Here is a 17817-nt window from a genome sequence, read left to right as displayed (position 1 = left end):
CTCCAGTGATAAGGCTGAACTCAGGAGAACCCCCAGGCTGTGGACCTGCTTCTTCCAGAGGAATGCAACACCATCTATGACAGGCTGTCTCCCCACCTCCCAGACTCAAGAACTTGGGACACCAAACATTCCTGTCTTTTTAGGATTCAGCTTCAATTTATTGGTCCATTTCAGTCCATCATCACCTCTAGGTACTGGTCTAACACCTTAACCCAGTGGTTTTCAACCAGTGTTCCATGGCACCCTGGGGTGCTTTGAATGATAGTCAAGGGTAGCGTGGGCAACACTGGCCTCTCTCTCTTTTTCCTTCCCTCCCTCTCCTTATGCCCTCTCACGTCTCTGCCTTCCAAAGACTTGCACAGTTGTTTGTTGCCGCAGCAGCTGCCCGAAGGACTCACAAGGAGAGGGGAGAGGAGGGGAGGCTGAGGGAACACTACACAAGGGAATGTGTTCGAAAAAGGGCGAGAGGCTGCCAGCTCTGCAGGCAAGGGGTGGCATAACTGGGCTCCTGAGCCACACGGGGTGCTGCAGAAAGAATGCAGTTGGTCAAGGGAGCCGTGGACTCAAAAAGCTTGAAAACCTCTGCCTTAACCAATTGTCCTGATTCAGATGGAACAGAGAGGTAGAGTTGGGCGTCATTCGTATATTCATGACACCTCAGATCCTGAAAACAGCTCCTGACAGATTCTTTAGAATGTAAGAAGAACCTACTGAATGAGGCCAATGGCTCATCTAGTCCAGCATCCTGTTCTCACAGTGGCCAATCAGATGTATATTCCAGGTATGATAGTGGTCTGGAGGCTTGAGGAGTTGTGGGTTATGGGGGAGACTCACAAGAGGCTTGGAAAGGGTCCACTTGAAACCACTTTGAATATCTGATTACTGGGGTGGGGGAGTTCTTTGACACATTCTGATCCACCCCAAGGAGAAACGGGAGAAGAGGGATCCACCCACCATCACTACCCAGGAGGATTATGCTTCTTGAAAACAGGAGACTTTGTCCTGTCGTGTGTGAGAATGACTTCATGTGGATGAAGTCAGGGGCTCTAAGCCCAAAGAGCAGGAAGGGACTCAGGGAAGGTTAAGAGGGATGGCAGGTCGTTATGAATCTCCTATCCTGCATAATGGGCAATGTGTGCATGGCTGAGGGCTATCCAGAAAGGAGAAAGGCCTTCATGGAACCCAATGCCACTTTCCCATCCCAAACCGTTGAGCCCATATTACCACATTATATCTAATGAAGTAGTAAACACTAGAGCAGGCATCCCCAACCTGTGGCCCTCCAGATGTTTTGGCCTGCAACTCCCATGATCCCTAGCTAACAGGACCAGTGGTCAGGGATGATGGGAATTGTAGTCCAAAACACCTGGAGGGCCGAAGGTTGGGGATGCCTACACTAGAGTAGTAGAAATGGGGTAAAATAATTCTGTAGTGATGTAGACAATGGCAAAATGAAACGCACCACCACCTAAACAGCTCATTTGCTGTTTCCTGTGCATTTTATAGTATTCTGTAATCTTGGGTTGTTATATGTAAGTTATGCATGCTATGTCCCTTTTAAAATCAGTAGGAACTAAACCTGCATGACTGGGTGCTAGATAGTAGTATTAATCTTTAGTGAATAGTACCTTCGTGCAGATGGTACTTTGTGTATGATGGTAACCTCAGCGCCTAGGACTTGCCGATCGCATGGTCGGCGGTTCAAATCCCCGCGGCAGGGTGTGCTCCCGTTGTTCGGTCCCAGCGCCTGCCAACCTAGCAGTTCGAAAGCACCCCCGGGTGCAAGTAGATAAATAGGGACCGCTTACTAGTGGGAAGGTAAACGGCGTTTCCGTGTGCTGTGCTGGCTCGCCAGATGCAGCTTGTCATGCTGGCCACGTGACCCGGAAGTGTCTGCGGACAGCGCTGGCTCCCGGCCTGTAGAGTGAGATGAGCGCACAACCCTAGAGTCTGTCAAGACTGGCCCGTACGGGCAGGGGTACCTTTACCTTTACCTTCGTGTAGATGTATTTGTTTGGGGTATGCAAATCATAGATCATGCCAGGAAATATGTCCTACCATTAGCATGGTGGTAGAAGAATGTAAAAGATGAAAAATAATTTTATAAGACTAGGAATCCGAATTGTTTTGGAAGGAACTGGATCAAACCTTTCCTCCAAGATAATCCATCATTTCCCCCACACCCCCAAAATCACTTTTTTAGCCTTGCAGATGTGAGGTTTGTACCACAATCCTCTAGGAATGAGTGATGAGAGAAATGCTCTCCTTTGGAATGTCAGCTGTGTCCCTGCTTCCGTTCTACCTGCTATAGCAAGACAATGGTAATTAAAATAACCCCAGGGAGTAGGAATTTAATAGAGAATTTGTTATCTATCCATTTTACCTGCTTTCTTATATGCCAGAGAGCCACCAAAATTATTCTGGACTCAGGACATTGGTGGGAGGGAAAGAGGCTAGCTGCATGTCTTTGAAAGTAATTCTCTTCTATCCTATTTTTCTTTTCTACTTGACACTTTTCAAATTATTTTCTGACATCTGAATAAATTATTACTCTGTCATGTCTCCACACAGAATTGAAAAGCATTAAAGGGCAGGTAGGGGCACAGGATTTATTGTCATCAGGAGCTGAACAATTCGATTTCAGAGATTTGGGGTAGGAAGCGACACTGTAATCACTATAGGAGCCAAGTTTACAGAGGTTGACACAGAGCACAGTCCACTAAGAACTGCTGCTGTGCAGCCCTGATTAATTTCAAGGCGCATGTACCAAGAGTCTGTGCAAGTAACCACCTCAAAAATAAACAGAACCTGCTTTGCAGCAGGGCTTTGTGTGGTTCAGCTTATTCTCATTCCCCTTACGGGAAAGTTCAGCATTTTCTTGCTATGAATCCAATGACATAATCTACTAGCAATATAATATAATGGCTGCTATAAATACTCTCTACCATGAGGAAATGATATAAAATAGTCTCTCTTTTGCTACTGCGACGCTACTAAAAACAAGGAGAAGCTAGTAAGAAATGGGTAAGTATTTATTCAAACTGCACAATCCCCAGTAATTATTAAGTGAATTTAATGCCCCACATATGCCATACTTTGTAATAGTTAGAGCTGTCGACTTAATATATTTTCAGCAAATTTACCTTGTTACATTTAACTGATTAATTGCTGTAGTAGGTGATTAAAATAAACATTTCAGTATCTCAAAAGAAGTCAAGCTTTAGTATTTTACAAAGATAATAATTTCCCTAAACCAATCAGCACAATTACCTCCCTAATTTTGACTTCCCTTGCAAACAGTGGTTCTTTTCTTACCAGGTTTTACTAGAGTATGCGGAGTTGGGCTTTGGCTTAAATTCCCCCATAATGTAACCCTTGTTAGTTGCAATTCAAGAGGTAATTTTTCTGGAGAAAAGGTTTCCGATGACTTTTCTTTTCTAAGGTTCATCTAGATAAGCATCTTTACATGTTTCCAGTTGGTCTCTGGAATGCTCAAGGAGAACATTGGCAACACCTCGGGAAAATAAATTCTCTCTCTCTCTCTCTCTCTCTCTCACACACACACACTTTTGTTTGTAGCTCTCAATCTTTCTGTCCATACAAAAGAGATGAGAGATAGAAATATATTGAAGAAATGGACCAGGAGAAAAATGTGTCCTGTAGGTATGAGAAAGAACTGAAAAATCTGAAGGAAAAGAGGGATAGTAGAGAGCTTGAGATATGGAAGAACAATCCAGAGTTAGATAGCAGGAAGTCCTTGAGAGGTTCCTGCGGATTGACATTTGTTCTGATTAAGCAGTAGACTGGGTTTTCCCAGGGAAAGTGGCAGGACAAAAAACAAACAAACAACAAAACCCCTCTCAGATTCAGGACTTGAAATCACGGGACAAACAGATGTGTGGATGGCCCCTACAAGTGGAAACAGTCACATCCACACCATCCATTCAAAGCACATAGCTTCCCTTAAAGAATCATGGAAACTGTAGTTTGTTAAGGGTGCTCGGAACTTTAGCTCCCTGGGAGGGGTAAACTATAGTTGCCAGGCACTGAAATTAATGAACATTACTAAATTGTTGGCACCCATCTTTTCTGGGAGACAATGGAGGAGTGTGCCTTTGGGAGTGAAGTCAAGCTGTTGGATTCTTGCAGAACCTGCTGCGGCTGTAGAGACCAAAGTGGGAGAGACAAGTTGTGTTGCTGATGGGGCAGATAAAGGCACCCGGTTGTACTGCTGCAGTTGCACCATGCCATTTCTAAATTAGGTCTAATAACTTTAATGGATCCACTCTGCGTAAAACTTAGTTGAAAACCACCTAATATGATTTTAATATATGATGTGGATGTGACCACTGACTTTGGCAGGGATTAATAATCACTGGTACAATACTTTGTTCTGAGATGATATCAGCACTGTCAAAAGTTAGGAAAGCTTATGATACCAACATAAAGCTTTGCATCAATCCAATGCTAAGAAAACAAAGGAGCAGCCAAATTTCAAATGTCATTTGACTTTGTTAGAACACAAACATAGTTGAGACAGTAACCAAAATAACAGAATCTGAGTAATTTAATTAAAAGTTTAGGAATGCTGTTCTCCTTAATGTAACCTTATGGAGCACCACAACCGTTAATAGACAAATCTCTAAGGAGAGTTGCCACAGCATGTGGCTCAATTTAAATGCAAAATTACAGGATTACTAATTTTCTGCCAGCCCAGTGATCTGATTGGCTAATTACCCATAAGAACTGTGTATACATTATTTTTCTTTCAGAGTATTTGGGATTTTAAATTCTTGATATAGTAACTGAGATACATAAAATAAAAAAATAGCTAGAATAGTAGAATAAAGTTCTAAAGTGATTTCTTAATGAAACTAAACGGCAAAAATATCTTTTACAAAAAAGCCCATATATTCAGTTGAATAACATCCACCAAATCTGTGGAACCATTTGAGTTTGTAACAACAGTTCCTAACTCTTAGTTCCACCTCCTCTTGTCGAGTTCCATCCACATCAGAACGGGTCACTTTGTACTTTTCTTACATATTTTTACATACTCTGTCCTGCAAAATGAAGTGACTCTGGAATGGTTGGTGTAAAGAGGCGTCTAAGTGCTCCTATTGCTTGACCTGTATTACAGCTTTGCCTTGTACTAATCTTGAATGAGTTTCAGCTGCCAAACAAGATAGCCTATAAGATAATTTTGTGCACACTAGAGCGGTAATAAATGAAAGAAAAACATACTGACTATTAAGTTAACCAAAATAATAATAATTCTTCAGGTTTGAGATGTGCCACATATCATAAAAGAAAAATGAAATTGTACATGAACAACAACTTTTCATTTAACTCTTAAGGGCTTTGATCCACTTGATACTTCACATCAGCCTGACTTCTACTGTTTACTGATGACGTCCCAAAGTCATGGAACGGCAAATATTCTGTCATATTTAAGGGTATAAACCAGGTAGTGCACAATAAAATCACACATCCTTATTAGCTTAGCAAGAATTATTTCCAACCAATATCAGGAAAATTCCAACCAAACAATATTTAAATGATACTGCATTCTTCTCGTATAGCAAGGAGCTCTGATTCCAGTCTTCACCTCATCCAAGCAGAAATCAAGTCACAAAAAGAACTGTACACGTCTATAATTTTTTAATCAATTGTGCTTTACAATACAGCTGCAGTGCCAAGTAAATGAAGTGAACCATTTTAATTGTGTTGCTTAGATAAATGTATCTGCACCAAAAGCACTAAATGAAAACACTTGGGCTCAAATGAGATTTAGGAACTGCAGAGGTAATCTCTACAAAGCCTTGATCTAAATAGCAATTGAACATGGAAGGAGAGGCAGATACTTTTTTAAAAAGAGTCAATAAGCTTCTACCACTGTGATGAAGGCAAGATCTGGGCACCACTTACAACACTAGGTACAGCAGTGATTTTCATAGCATAAGTAGAATCTAATTAACAAGGAAGAAAGGAATGTACAGAAAACAGGATTTTCTTTCCCATAGATATTCTGTTCCAGGAGAATAAGGAGAACATTTACTAAAAAGACTGGAGGTGAAATGAATGAATGCCTTCACTTAGCGCAGAAGGTGCCAGGCAAGCTTCCCTGGGGAATGTATTCCACCGACAGGTGCCACCACCAAAAGGCCCCTTCTATTGCTTCCACCCTCCACACTTCCTATGGAAAGGGCACTCTGAGGAGGGCATTTGGAAATGATACAGAGGCCAGGATAGGCTTGTTTGGGAACAGTGAATGTATTATGTATAAGGTTGTAAATGTTAGAGCTGGCAATCTGAACTGGGCCAGGAAATGCACTAGGTGCCATTTGTATTCCGATTGCTTGGTATTTTGCGATTTTGCTATTTATGCTACTACAGTCAAAACTGTGTAAACACTTGTGTTATAAATGCTTATCTTTAGGGGCTTATAAGGCTGACACAAAAGGATTTTCCCATGGTTGAAGCATGATAAGTTTGTTGCATTGAGGAAGAAAATTATATTCACAATATAAGTGAGAAAGTAAATGGTTTGTTTACAGCTAGAGGCAAACTGAAGGAATAAGAATGCCTGTTTGCAGGTGCTGATTTAGAATTAGTAATTAAAATATTTTATTAGGCCTAATATATTTAAACCATACCTTAATAACTCGAGCCTTAAGCACATCAAATATAATTACTGCTCCTGTGTCTAATTGTATGTCTAATTGTAATATTACTTTTACTGGTTACACTGTTTATGTCAAGTAAGTATGATATGCAGGCAAATTTGTTATATGATAAGCACCGCAGGAATCAACTTTATGAGTATGCACAAACATTGCATACATACAAATTGAGTTTTTCTGTGGAATGTACACATTTCTGCTGGACATTTCAATAATTTCAGTCTTCTGTGAACATACTGGGGTTTGCCATTTGGCTCTCTGTTCTCCAGTTACTTTTTACTCTGCAGATATTTTCTATCTAATTAGCACTTGCATTTTTAATTTTTGTTTAAAAAATGAAGCCACTTTAAAGGTTTTAGTTTTTCTTAGTAGTAAGCAAGTGACCAGTTCAGAGAACATGCATTTATGCATGTTGTTTAATTTTTCAACAATTATATGATAAAAGCATGGAAACATTCATAGAATCATAGAATTGTAGAGTTGGAAGAGAACATGAGGATCATCTATGCAGGAATATTTCACCCAATGTGGGGCTTGAACCCACAACCCTGAGATTAAGAGTCTCATGCTTTACCGACAGAGCTGTCTACTTCCGCTGTCTACATCAATTCCCCCCAGCCTGCTGCTCTACCGATGTTTTGGACTGTAACTCTCCTTCAGGCCCATTCAGCATGGCCATACTGGCTGGGGCTGATGGCAGTGTAGACCTAATTATTGGGGGGGGGGGATCAGTTTGGGGAAGATGACCTACACTGTGGAATCAAACACAGCTACCAGCCCACCTTTTAGCTGAAAGGGGATTTTAAATAAATATTCTCAATTCGAAAATGTCAAATAGTCCTTTTAAAATTGTGCCTGCCTGTTCTTTATGCATGATCCATTACATCAAGTCAATAGTTTTCTTATTACAAGTATGACCCAGGAGCTTATTGTGACTGTCTCTGTTAATTACTGTAGATCACCTGAAGTCTTCATTAGTGGCAATTTCAGCCTATTATAGCTACTGTATAGAAGAAAAGTAGATGCTCATTTTCTAACCCAAATTGCAGGTTTAGAATATGTTGCACTTAAAACATAGCTTAATGGTCCCTTGATACAACAATAGGTAAAAGAGTTTATGTCCTCCTCACACCAGTTTCCTAATCAACCTGATTTGAAAGACACAAAAGGTAAGCTCATTGCTAAGCCAAACCCTGTAAAGCTAAATCTTGTTCATTTGGAAGATTCCAAAACAGTAAAAAAAAAACTAAAACACAAGTGATTAGGCAACCCTCCAGCTTTGTTGAAAAGCCAGATTGGTAGCCGATTGCAAACCGATTATGTTTGCCACTATTTAGTGGCATCCAATTATATTTGCTCATTAACACTTGATATGTTGAATGGAGCTTAAGAAGAGCACTAGGACAATTAAATAGCAATCTCAACTCTGTAGGGATTTGAACTAATTTCTCAAATGATTTCCTTTTCCTGAAGAGCATAGTACAAAGGAATACATGCATGAAAATGGGAATGGGTTGGATCAGAAAGGTTACTGAAAGAATGATTGTGAAATATTTTAATGGACATATCCCAAATGTCTGTTTAGATATTTTAGTCAAATGTTCTCGCTTTCAATAAAGGTATGGGTTGCAGCCATTGCTAGTCCAACTCAAAGTTGACTCCTTGAAATTGATGGGCATGACTAACTGGGGTGCATTAATTTCAGTGGGTCTACTGAAATTAATTTAGTTGGATGCAACCCTTAGGTTTCCTCCCAAAATGAGTGAGTAGGAGTCAACTAATTCCCTCAGTCACCAATTTATGTCTGGAGATAATGGAGGAAAAGGCAAGATGGTGGCATTCATGTTCTTATCTTTCTCCAATTCAGGCATGTCTATCGGGCTTCTATCAGGCCAGTTATACCTCATCCCTAAGCCACACAGGTAGAGTGCATAATGCTTTGCAAATATGGCTCAAAACAGGAGACTACAATTCATTCATTCATCTGTTACCGGTTTCTCTGCATTAAAGTGCAGAACCTTGTTTAAACATGAACCATCTCTCTCTCTACCCCCCCCCCCCCCCGGGTTGGCTATCACTTTAAATACCCTGTGGTGGAATACTTGCAATGAAAATAAATTGTCACTAGGTGGCAGTATAGAGCTGTTTTGTAAGGGGCAACATGAGTATCTAAATTTTAGAAACCAAAACAAAGCCATAGGCTTCCTTTGGAAAACAACCTGTCCTTCCTTCATTTTTCTGTGGTAGGTAGAAGAAAGTTGTTCTATGGAGCCAAGCTGTTGGTTTTGCACATTGAACAAAGTATAAGGAAACATTAAAATAGCAACCATATCCAAAATATCAGTAAAAAAAAGTGAGAATTTCCCAACATGTTAGGAATCAGTTTTCTCAAGGTAGAGGAAAAAATTACACCAAGGGCCCCCCCCCCCCAGTCTAAGAGCTATATTTATTCATGGCGAAAGAGATAGATGCGCAAGCTGGTGCTGGGATTTGGCAAAAGTGGGTGAGAACAGAAGTGGAAGTTGGTGGAGTAATAGCTGCAGCTCCTACTTTTGTACAGTGGGCAGGGCCAGCCCATCCCATTTCGCCACCTGAGGCAGAACAGGAATTGTTGCCTCCTGCTGTGCCCCACTTCCGAAGCTGGCACACACCCCGGCTGCCGTCAAACTCAGTGGGAGCTGAGGCACTCATCAAAGCCCTGTTTGATGTATTACAGTATTTTAATATTTTTTTGGAAGCCGCCCAGAGTGGCTGGGGAAGCCCAGTCAGATGGACGGGGTATAAATAAGAAAATTATTATTATTATTATTATTATTATTATTATTATTATTAGCGCTTGCTCAGCTTCTCTGTCTGGGGGTGGGGAAGATGAGCGCCAAGGCTGCGCACTGGAACACTTCCCTTCCCAACAGCGGAAGTGTGGTGGGGCGGGGTGGGCAGAGTGCCTCTTCTTGCACTTTTGCTGCCTGAGGCGGATGCTTCCCCGTCTCATGGTCTGGCTGCCGCCTCTGACAGTGGGCTACATGCCAGCCAGAATTCCCTATAGTCCTCGCATCTCTTTATCCTCAATTCAGGCAAGAAAGAGCCATTACCACAAATCAAGGAGATATTCCAGCCAAGCAAAATCGCTCGAGGAGAGTGCACAGCAGGGCTGGTGAGGCATATGGTCTAGGGAGAACCCCAGGGGCTGATAAGAGAGGCCTACAGAACTTCATTCATGCCCCAGACCTGAAGTTCCCCAATCTACACCAAAGATTACTTCCACAATGGGAAAAACATGCAAGTGATGTTTTCTAGGTTACTTTAGTTAGTTAGTTCATTTTAGTATTTAGATCCTGAAAATTCAACAACAGTCCTAGGGCACCAATACATCTAGTTCATGTTCAGAGTAGAATTATCATTTTGTTTAGTATAGTATAACAGTAGCCACAAATAATATATTGTATATGCTCATCAGAGCACACACACACACACAAAGGCTAATTCCCAATCATAGATACAAGAATAAAAGTTCTTCTCTTTGAAGAATAAAACTTAAAACATCTGTTGTCTTAGCATACGAAGCCGAGTGAAGCTGCTCTGTATATTGTGCCAGATTTAGGTATAGGATCAGAGAGCTAATCTGAAGAAATCAGGTGCGCTGACTATAGTATTAGTTGTTTATTACAACATAAGAGAAAGTGAAAACTTTCACAAGTGCATTTCCCACATAAAAGAGCAATACACATGTATACAAGAAACTTATAAATGTGGGATCAACTTACCTTGTGTAGCAATATAGTGGTTTGGCCTGTGATAACCCTGAAATAAATTTTTAAAAAGCATTTTGTGTGAATCTTGCGCAATCTGTCACAGGAACAAGGCAAAAAGCATAAACATAAATACGCACAAAGAAACCTACTAAGGGCAAAGGTTTCACCTTATGAATATGAAAAAAGCTGACAGGTGTAGCAGCTATAGCTGACAGGAGGCTTTTAAAAGCTGTGTGTGATTAGGTAAGGAGTCACAGCTGCTGTATTCTAGAGGATCCTGTTCTTTTCCAAGGAAATGGTCTAACCTAGTGACACCTGCAGGTAGCAGCAGCATTTGTTTAAAACCCTTTCACTTCTCAAAATTCCTGCAGCATTGCAAGGCACAGCAGCTAAGGTCAAATGTTTAAGTTATCAGGGCAGCATATTATCCACTGAAAAACTGCTTTCCTGTAATCTGATTCTACATCACCCAGATACTGTTTGGCACATCCAATCATCACATGGTTACTTGCCAGCCCAGTTCTGCTAGCTGAGCAGCAGTAAAGGGAGAAATAATGTTGAAATCAGTGCTTCTCATCTGGTTATTACTACGGAACCACAAAGAACTATGGAACTTTTTCTGTGGCTACTGTTGGGCCTGGGTAATGCAAGAATTAGGCCTAAGCTCTAAGCTATTGGCCATTCCTTAAAGTAGGAACATAGGAAGCTGCTTTTTATCAAGTCAGACTAACTTGCTCCTAACTGCTCCTTATTATCGATAATATGCTTTACCACTGAGCTGCAGCTCATATCCATGAAATTTAAATGGCAAGAGCAGGAAAAGTAATTGTTACGTACAATTCTATAAGGATTATATTACACTTGCCCATCAATGATTATTATGTTTACATTGCCTTTACATACACACCTCTAAAGAAAAGGCTGTTAACGGCATCAGTGTCTTTGAAGCACAAAATTTATGTACAATTGCCACTGAAACTAATAGGATTTGCAGTTCTGGTGTACTTAAAAATGAATCCAAAAGAGAAACATTACAGGCAAAACTGCATACCAAGCTGTTAACAGTAGAAACTTCTTATCAATATTAATAAAGTTAATGCTAAATCTCTTCCATCTTTAGACATCTATACTTTTAAAGCACATTCCCACCTCCTCAAAGAATTATGGGCACTGTAGTTTGTTAAGGGTTGCTGGGAATTGAACTCTATGAGGAGTAAACTACAGTGTCCAGAATTCTTTGAAGGGAAAAGTGTTTTGAATGTGCTTTAATAGTTGTTTGTGACTGGGGGGAAATTCCATTTTGTTGGACTAAGAATGGTTTGCTCAGCTCTAACTTGAAAACAAGAAGAGAAATTCAGTCCTGTGCATTAGGATTCTTCCATCAGATGAAGCATTTTTGCTTCCCAGATAGAATGATCTCCCCTCTGCTCCCCATGTGTGCTATTCTGGGGGATCTTAAGTTTCGATTTAAAGCTAAATTAACCACTATTTAGAAGCATTTAGTTTACAGCCTGGCAAAACACACACTCCTTAGCGCTGAGACTGCCAAATAAGATGTGCAATTTGCTTGTTGAAACTCTTGCAGGGTAAAAAAAATGCAACAAACAAACAAACAAACAAATAAACAAACTAGTTTTAATTAACTGAGAAAGAAATGATCTAAATTCACTTTTGTCACAGTAATTGGTAAATTGTGCGTATAAGGTATTGGCAGCTTTGTCACAAGGTGTCACTAATGAAGATAAAAGCAATGTTGATATCAATTAAGATGACTAGGTTGTTCTGAGTTACTAAACATTAATGTTATGTGCGAACATGAAAATTACTGATTTTCTTTGCAGACTTAGTGCTTAAAATGGCATTGACTCTTCCTTGATTTCCAACTCTACTTTTGATTTCATTCTTTCTATGCCCCCCAAATGCTGTCTCTTAAAGAATTTATTCTAATGTAAAACATTAAGTTAACATGATGCAGAATGAACAAAGAAGCAGTCTTCAATAATTAAACAGCATACATTTTTAATGAACTGTCTTGCTTGCATTAGAAGTCCTGGTTAACAGATGCAGTCTATACTTTGAAGGCTGCTTAAAAGTGCCGAGATGACAAGAGATTGCAAGCCACTGCATTAGGAATTATAGAGTTTTGTCACATTAATATGCAAACAGTCCCCCTTTAAAAATTGAATCATGCCAAGTTGTTGACAGAAAATGAAAATAACATGTCTTTGGTCCCCCATAAATTTCAGGAGGAAAAGTAGCCAGATAAAATTACTGGCAAGTCTCCACTCCAATACATGGCAATTTTAGGAAATGTCTGATTTTATTTTCTTATTAGCAATCTTTGGTAGTTTTAACTCTAGCATACAAGAGGGGGTCTCCAGATTGGTTTCTCACAGAATTTAACAGCTGGCATCCTGATTGCATACAACATCATTTGAAATATCAAATGAAAGTCTTTCCTTAAAATAATACTGTTAAATTTCTTGTCTAGATGAGTATACGTACATCAATATAATTTCCATTGATGTAGTCAGAGTTTAAGTCCCCTTCAATGGGCTGCAGCCTAACTCGAGAATGATCATCTGAAATAGAACACATAACACATGCATTAAGGAATTTGTATTCTACTCAATACTCATCAAATAACAGTCAACATCAAATAGTCTCGTGGATAATAGAAGGAACACAAGATGACAAGATACATTGTCCCCTCACAATGCTATGATTACTTTAAAAGACTTGTTTTTTAAAAATATAAAAAGAAAACAAATCAGTTGGCCCTGTCCAACTGGCCCTGGCAGAATAAAATCTGAAATAAACTTCCATCCAAAAATCTTTATGGTTTCCAGTGTTCCTCCCCTAATAGCGTTTTCATAAACAAAGTTCAGACTGAAATGCAATATTAGTGATGATTTTGAGTTGGCACGACTTTCATGCGCTCCTTATTACAAACCATTTCTTCCCAATTCTTAGTCTTTGTGTAATGCAAATCAGTCATAGGCTTGCTGTTTGTGGACCACAACATTTTCTTCCTGGATCGGTTGCCAAGTGCAAAGGCATTTGAAAGCCTTCTGAATTAGAACTCAACTACTTATGTTATCTACGTGAAGGCTGTCCTCTGCGTTCCAAGCAGAAGAATGAATAGTTAGGATGCATAAGGAAACAGGGAACACCATGGAGTAATGTGTATTGCTCGGTTTGTGGTTGTTCGTGTTACTGAGATGTTTCAGTCAAGATGTTAATACACAGTCAGAATGTTACATTCCAGTTTCCATGTGAAAGGCTGCTTGAAGGCTTCAGCATAAAATAGCATTCATGGGAGCTGAGCTCCTTTGGTCATGCCCCCAATATTTTTGGGGAGGGGATTTGGCTCCCCAATGTCCTAAAAATTAGGGAGTGGAGGAGGCCGTCAGTGGCCAGCTCCTTCTCCTCCTCCAACCTGCCATGGAGAGAAAAGAGGCTCAAAGCAGCCCGCCGTTGGTGGCAGTGGTAAGAGGAGGAGGGGGAAGCTGTGCTGCCGCCATGTTTGGGTCCTCCGTCAGCTCCTCCCAATGTCCTGACATCACATGTGTGATACACACACCCACACCGCGCCAAATTGCTCTCAACAAACTGGTGCCTCTGATCACCTGTACTATGTGGAGACTATCTTTGAAACTACCCATGATACAGAAACCTTTCAATTGACTTCCGGCATGATGGCAATCAGGTCAGAATCTACTCTGAATGCTGGTGGAGGATGGCAGAGCACATGCACAGCGACACTTACACGCACCTAGCAACATTTCCACCTTCCATTAATTCAGTGCAGCTCACTTTAATTTGGTATCCACCACAGTAAATTTTCCACTATTATATGTGTCATGGTATTGGAGTTGACCTGAAAACGTACTTCAGATCACTGTAGGTTTATGGGCCATGGAATAAAATCGCTCTCTGTAGGAATATGAAAGGGGTTTCTGTATTATCACAGAAATAAATTACCTGGAAGTGTCAATGTGATTAGGTGTGCAGTTGTAATTTAGATAGGGAAACTTACTGATCACCCACCAGTTGAATATTACTGTACTTTCACATTACAATTATAATTTAGATTCAAAATACAATTCAAATTTAAATAATAAGAAATAGAAATCAATTACTCACAGGTTTACCAGGCCAGAAAGATTATACAAAGAAGGTAAGTATTAAGAAACTCTGGGGGAAAAGTAAGCTACCTGTACTCTGAAAATCAGCGGCTTTACTCTGCAATTAGGGAGGCTATTTAGGGTAACTACATTCATTCTCTCTGGAGTTGGAGAATGAATAAACAAGCAACCTTTACTCTACTTTTTCCTCTTCACTTGTCACCACTTTCTGAACAAATAGTAACTTGTTAAAGTAAGAAGAAATATAGTGTTGTTTTAAAACAGGAATACCCAACATGCTGCACTTCCAATTTTCTGGACAACAACTCCATTATGCCTGAAAATTGGACATACTGGCTGGAACTGATGGGAACTGTAGTGTGAAACATCAAGACAGCACCACCCTGGCTACCCCTGTTCTGAATCATCGCATTGTTGTTGTTGTTTTGATTCCCCACCCCTCTTAGCTTCAACCTCTGTTGAAAATGCAGAACATAAACTACCTAAACAAACCAACAAATCAAGATCAGGGCAGCATCTCTGGAATATATTCTGTATGTCTGTTTCCAAGGGTGTCTCTCTGGATGCATTTCAAATACTCATGATACTACTTTTAAATGACTGATTAACTGTGGAAATTGGAAGCTATGCAGAATACGTCTTATAGGAAAGATTATTTCCCTTAATGCATTCTGCAAACCCCCCAAGCACATCAGTAATATGATACCTTGGAAAGCAGAAAGATAAAATTGTGGCATTCCACCTGGTTTTGGTTGTGTTTTTAAATAAGTCCATGTTGCTCTCAGATTGTGATTAAATGCTATTCCTTAAAATGGTGTTTGTGCTCTCATGGCTAAATTCACAAGGCATGTTTAACTTATGATCAATTGGAATGAAAAGAGGTTTGTGTCATGGGAAGTTTATTTCAAGACTAAACAGTTTGCCCTCTTGTATGCCCCTCTGTAAGTAGGTTCTTCTGGAAAAACTCACGACATGTGCACAACTCTTTGGAATACAGTCATACCTCGGGTTGAATGTGCTTCAGGTTGAGCGCTTTCGGGTTGCGCTCCGCGGCAACCTGGAAGTAACAGAGTGCATTACTTCCGGGTTTTACCGCTCATGCATGTGCTCAAAATGACGTCACGCCCATGTGCTGAAGCGGCAAAACGTGGCCCGTGCATGCGCAGCGTTGTATCTTACGTTCCATTCAGGATGCGAACGGGGCTCCAGAAAGCATCCTGTTCGCATCCTGAGGTACCACTGTACTGCCTTAGTTGTCTACTAAACAGTCCTGCAGAAAAATGTTGACTCTCTGTTAGCTGTGCTAGCTCTGTCAGACATACAGGAATATGTAAATGCCTTTTTGCTAGAGCAAGCACATACGACTTTGAATGCATTACGGTAGTGGTTACTTTCTAGAGGAAACTAGATTGTAACAGGCACCTTGTGGAAATTCATTTTTTCTTTACTATGTGGAGTCTGTATTTTTGAATAACTATAGCAGAGGACTCAAAGAGCACGAACCTGATGTTACAAAAGCTTCTTATTTTTCAATGCTTATGGGAAAATGGATGGTGCATATTTACTGCACCCTTTAGGAGGGCAGGAAGTAAAGAGCTGTTTTATGGTGCTTTACAGTGGATTTAGATTCCATTACTGAATATGCGTAGTGATAAAAAGGATGTGATGCTGCTGATATTAAAATATTTTACCTCTGTATTGCTATACCAAAGCCATTTTGACAGTAACAAGTTGCAGCATATAGTTATTAGAATGCTGGATATTGTTACAAGTTTGTGAAAGCGCCTATCGCTTTGGTTTTATGTAAGAGGATGGTCGATAAAACAAGCTTAATGCCCCTAAATTGTTCCAAATCTTTCTCCAGCCTTTACACTTTTCAGCTGGTGGGAAGCGAGGAAATATTTTGCTGAGAGACAAACTTCTGCAGCTTCAGGAGAGGTACCTGAAGGGAGTCCCTGCTGAAGGTCTCTGGGGATATGATGCAGTTAGCAATTGCAGTGTCTGCTTTAGGCATTTGGCCACTTCCAATATTGCTTTTTTTTTTTTAAATAGATATTAGAATGATAATATGAGCCACTTTAATTAATAGGAAACAAATCCAACTGCTCTGGAACGTTGGCTGAGCTGCTTCTTTGCATTAAATTTGTTCAGCTATTCTTTAAACTAAGGCACAGACATGGTAAGAGGGATGGATGTCACATGCCTGCTCTTTGCACTACAATAGTGGTGCCAAGAAAAAGGGCAGTTTTGAAAGCTTCCTCGGTAAGAAATCTTTCTTGACACCTTCTCAGAAGTGTCTCTTCCTTGCAAGCAAACGCCTCATTCAACGTACCCTTATTCTATTCACTACATAATATGCTCTCCTGTAAATGTACCCAGTGTCAGCTAATGCGTATTTGTCAAAATCCATTACCCTATTTTAGCAAACGTTCCACACTTCTATAACCCTTATTCTTTAATGGTTCTACTTTTAAGTCAAGAGACCTTCAGATAAGAGGATGGCAAAGCCATTAAATGCTTTCCTCATAGTGAACATGAACCTTAGTGAAGTCTATTCGCAAGAGGCCGTCTTCAAAAGGGCGAATGCTTATTATTTAGTGTCATCATTTACCTATCTGTGTGATTAATTAAAACTCTGATCCAGTAGGAAATGAAGACTGCAATCCTACAGACACTTACCTAGAAGAATGTTCCGTAATACTTGTGGGGAAAGTGTCATGAATGGCTGTAAGCCACATGAGGAAATGGGGTCACAGACTATTCTAATTACATAAAATGTAGTGCTCAACTCTCTTTGGACATCTTTAGTTTTACTGACTAAAGGAGCATATTTTAAGCAACATGTGTCTGAAGCTAGTGTATCTGGCATTGGGCTCTAGATATAACACTTTGTAGACAATATATTTTAAACAAAAACAATACCATAAATGCTTACTTGATATTTACACAAACCTTCTGCCACAGTGGACACAATCCAGCAAATGTTAGGCATTTCTGAGAGCCAAACTAAATGTGCAGGCAGTTTCATATACAAATGGGAATGAGATGGTCTGCTTATGAGTTCAAGGGTGGGAACTAAAACCCAACCTCCTCTCCTGCCTTGTGTCGCTGCACTCTATTTAAGTAGTTTCTCCTTAGCTGCCTCCAGTATGAGACATGAGCTGGGCACTAAGAATTTTGCTTCAAACCTACAGTGTAATAGATAAGGGAGGGGTTGATTTTCCCCTCCTCCCC

General features: G+C 40.2%; 1 protein-coding gene across 29 annotated transcripts in view; it reads right to left on the bottom strand.

Annotated features, from left to right (window-relative positions):
- The window catches only part of PTPRM (protein tyrosine phosphatase receptor type M), a 401413-nt gene that overhangs the window by 35075 nt on the left and 348521 nt on the right, over nt 1–17817 (bottom strand). For all 29 annotated transcript variants that reach the window (XM_083450038.1, XM_083450022.1, XM_083450011.1 and 26 more), the window contains 2 exons: nt 12941–13017; nt 10448–10484 (listed from right to left, as the gene is read on the bottom strand). In XM_083450038.1, the coding sequence (XP_083306164.1) occupies nt 10448–10484; nt 12941–13017 (114 nt within the window). The remainder of the gene's footprint in view (nt 1–10447; nt 10485–12940; nt 13018–17817) is intronic.

Source organism: Podarcis tiliguerta (assembly GCF_965153285.1).
Source record: "Podarcis tiliguerta genome assembly, chromosome: 7".
Taxonomy (NCBI): domain Eukaryota; kingdom Metazoa; phylum Chordata; class Lepidosauria; order Squamata; family Lacertidae; genus Podarcis; species Podarcis tiliguerta.
Note: the sequence above shows the minus strand (reverse complement) of the source record. Positions and strands in the feature narration are given on the sequence as shown.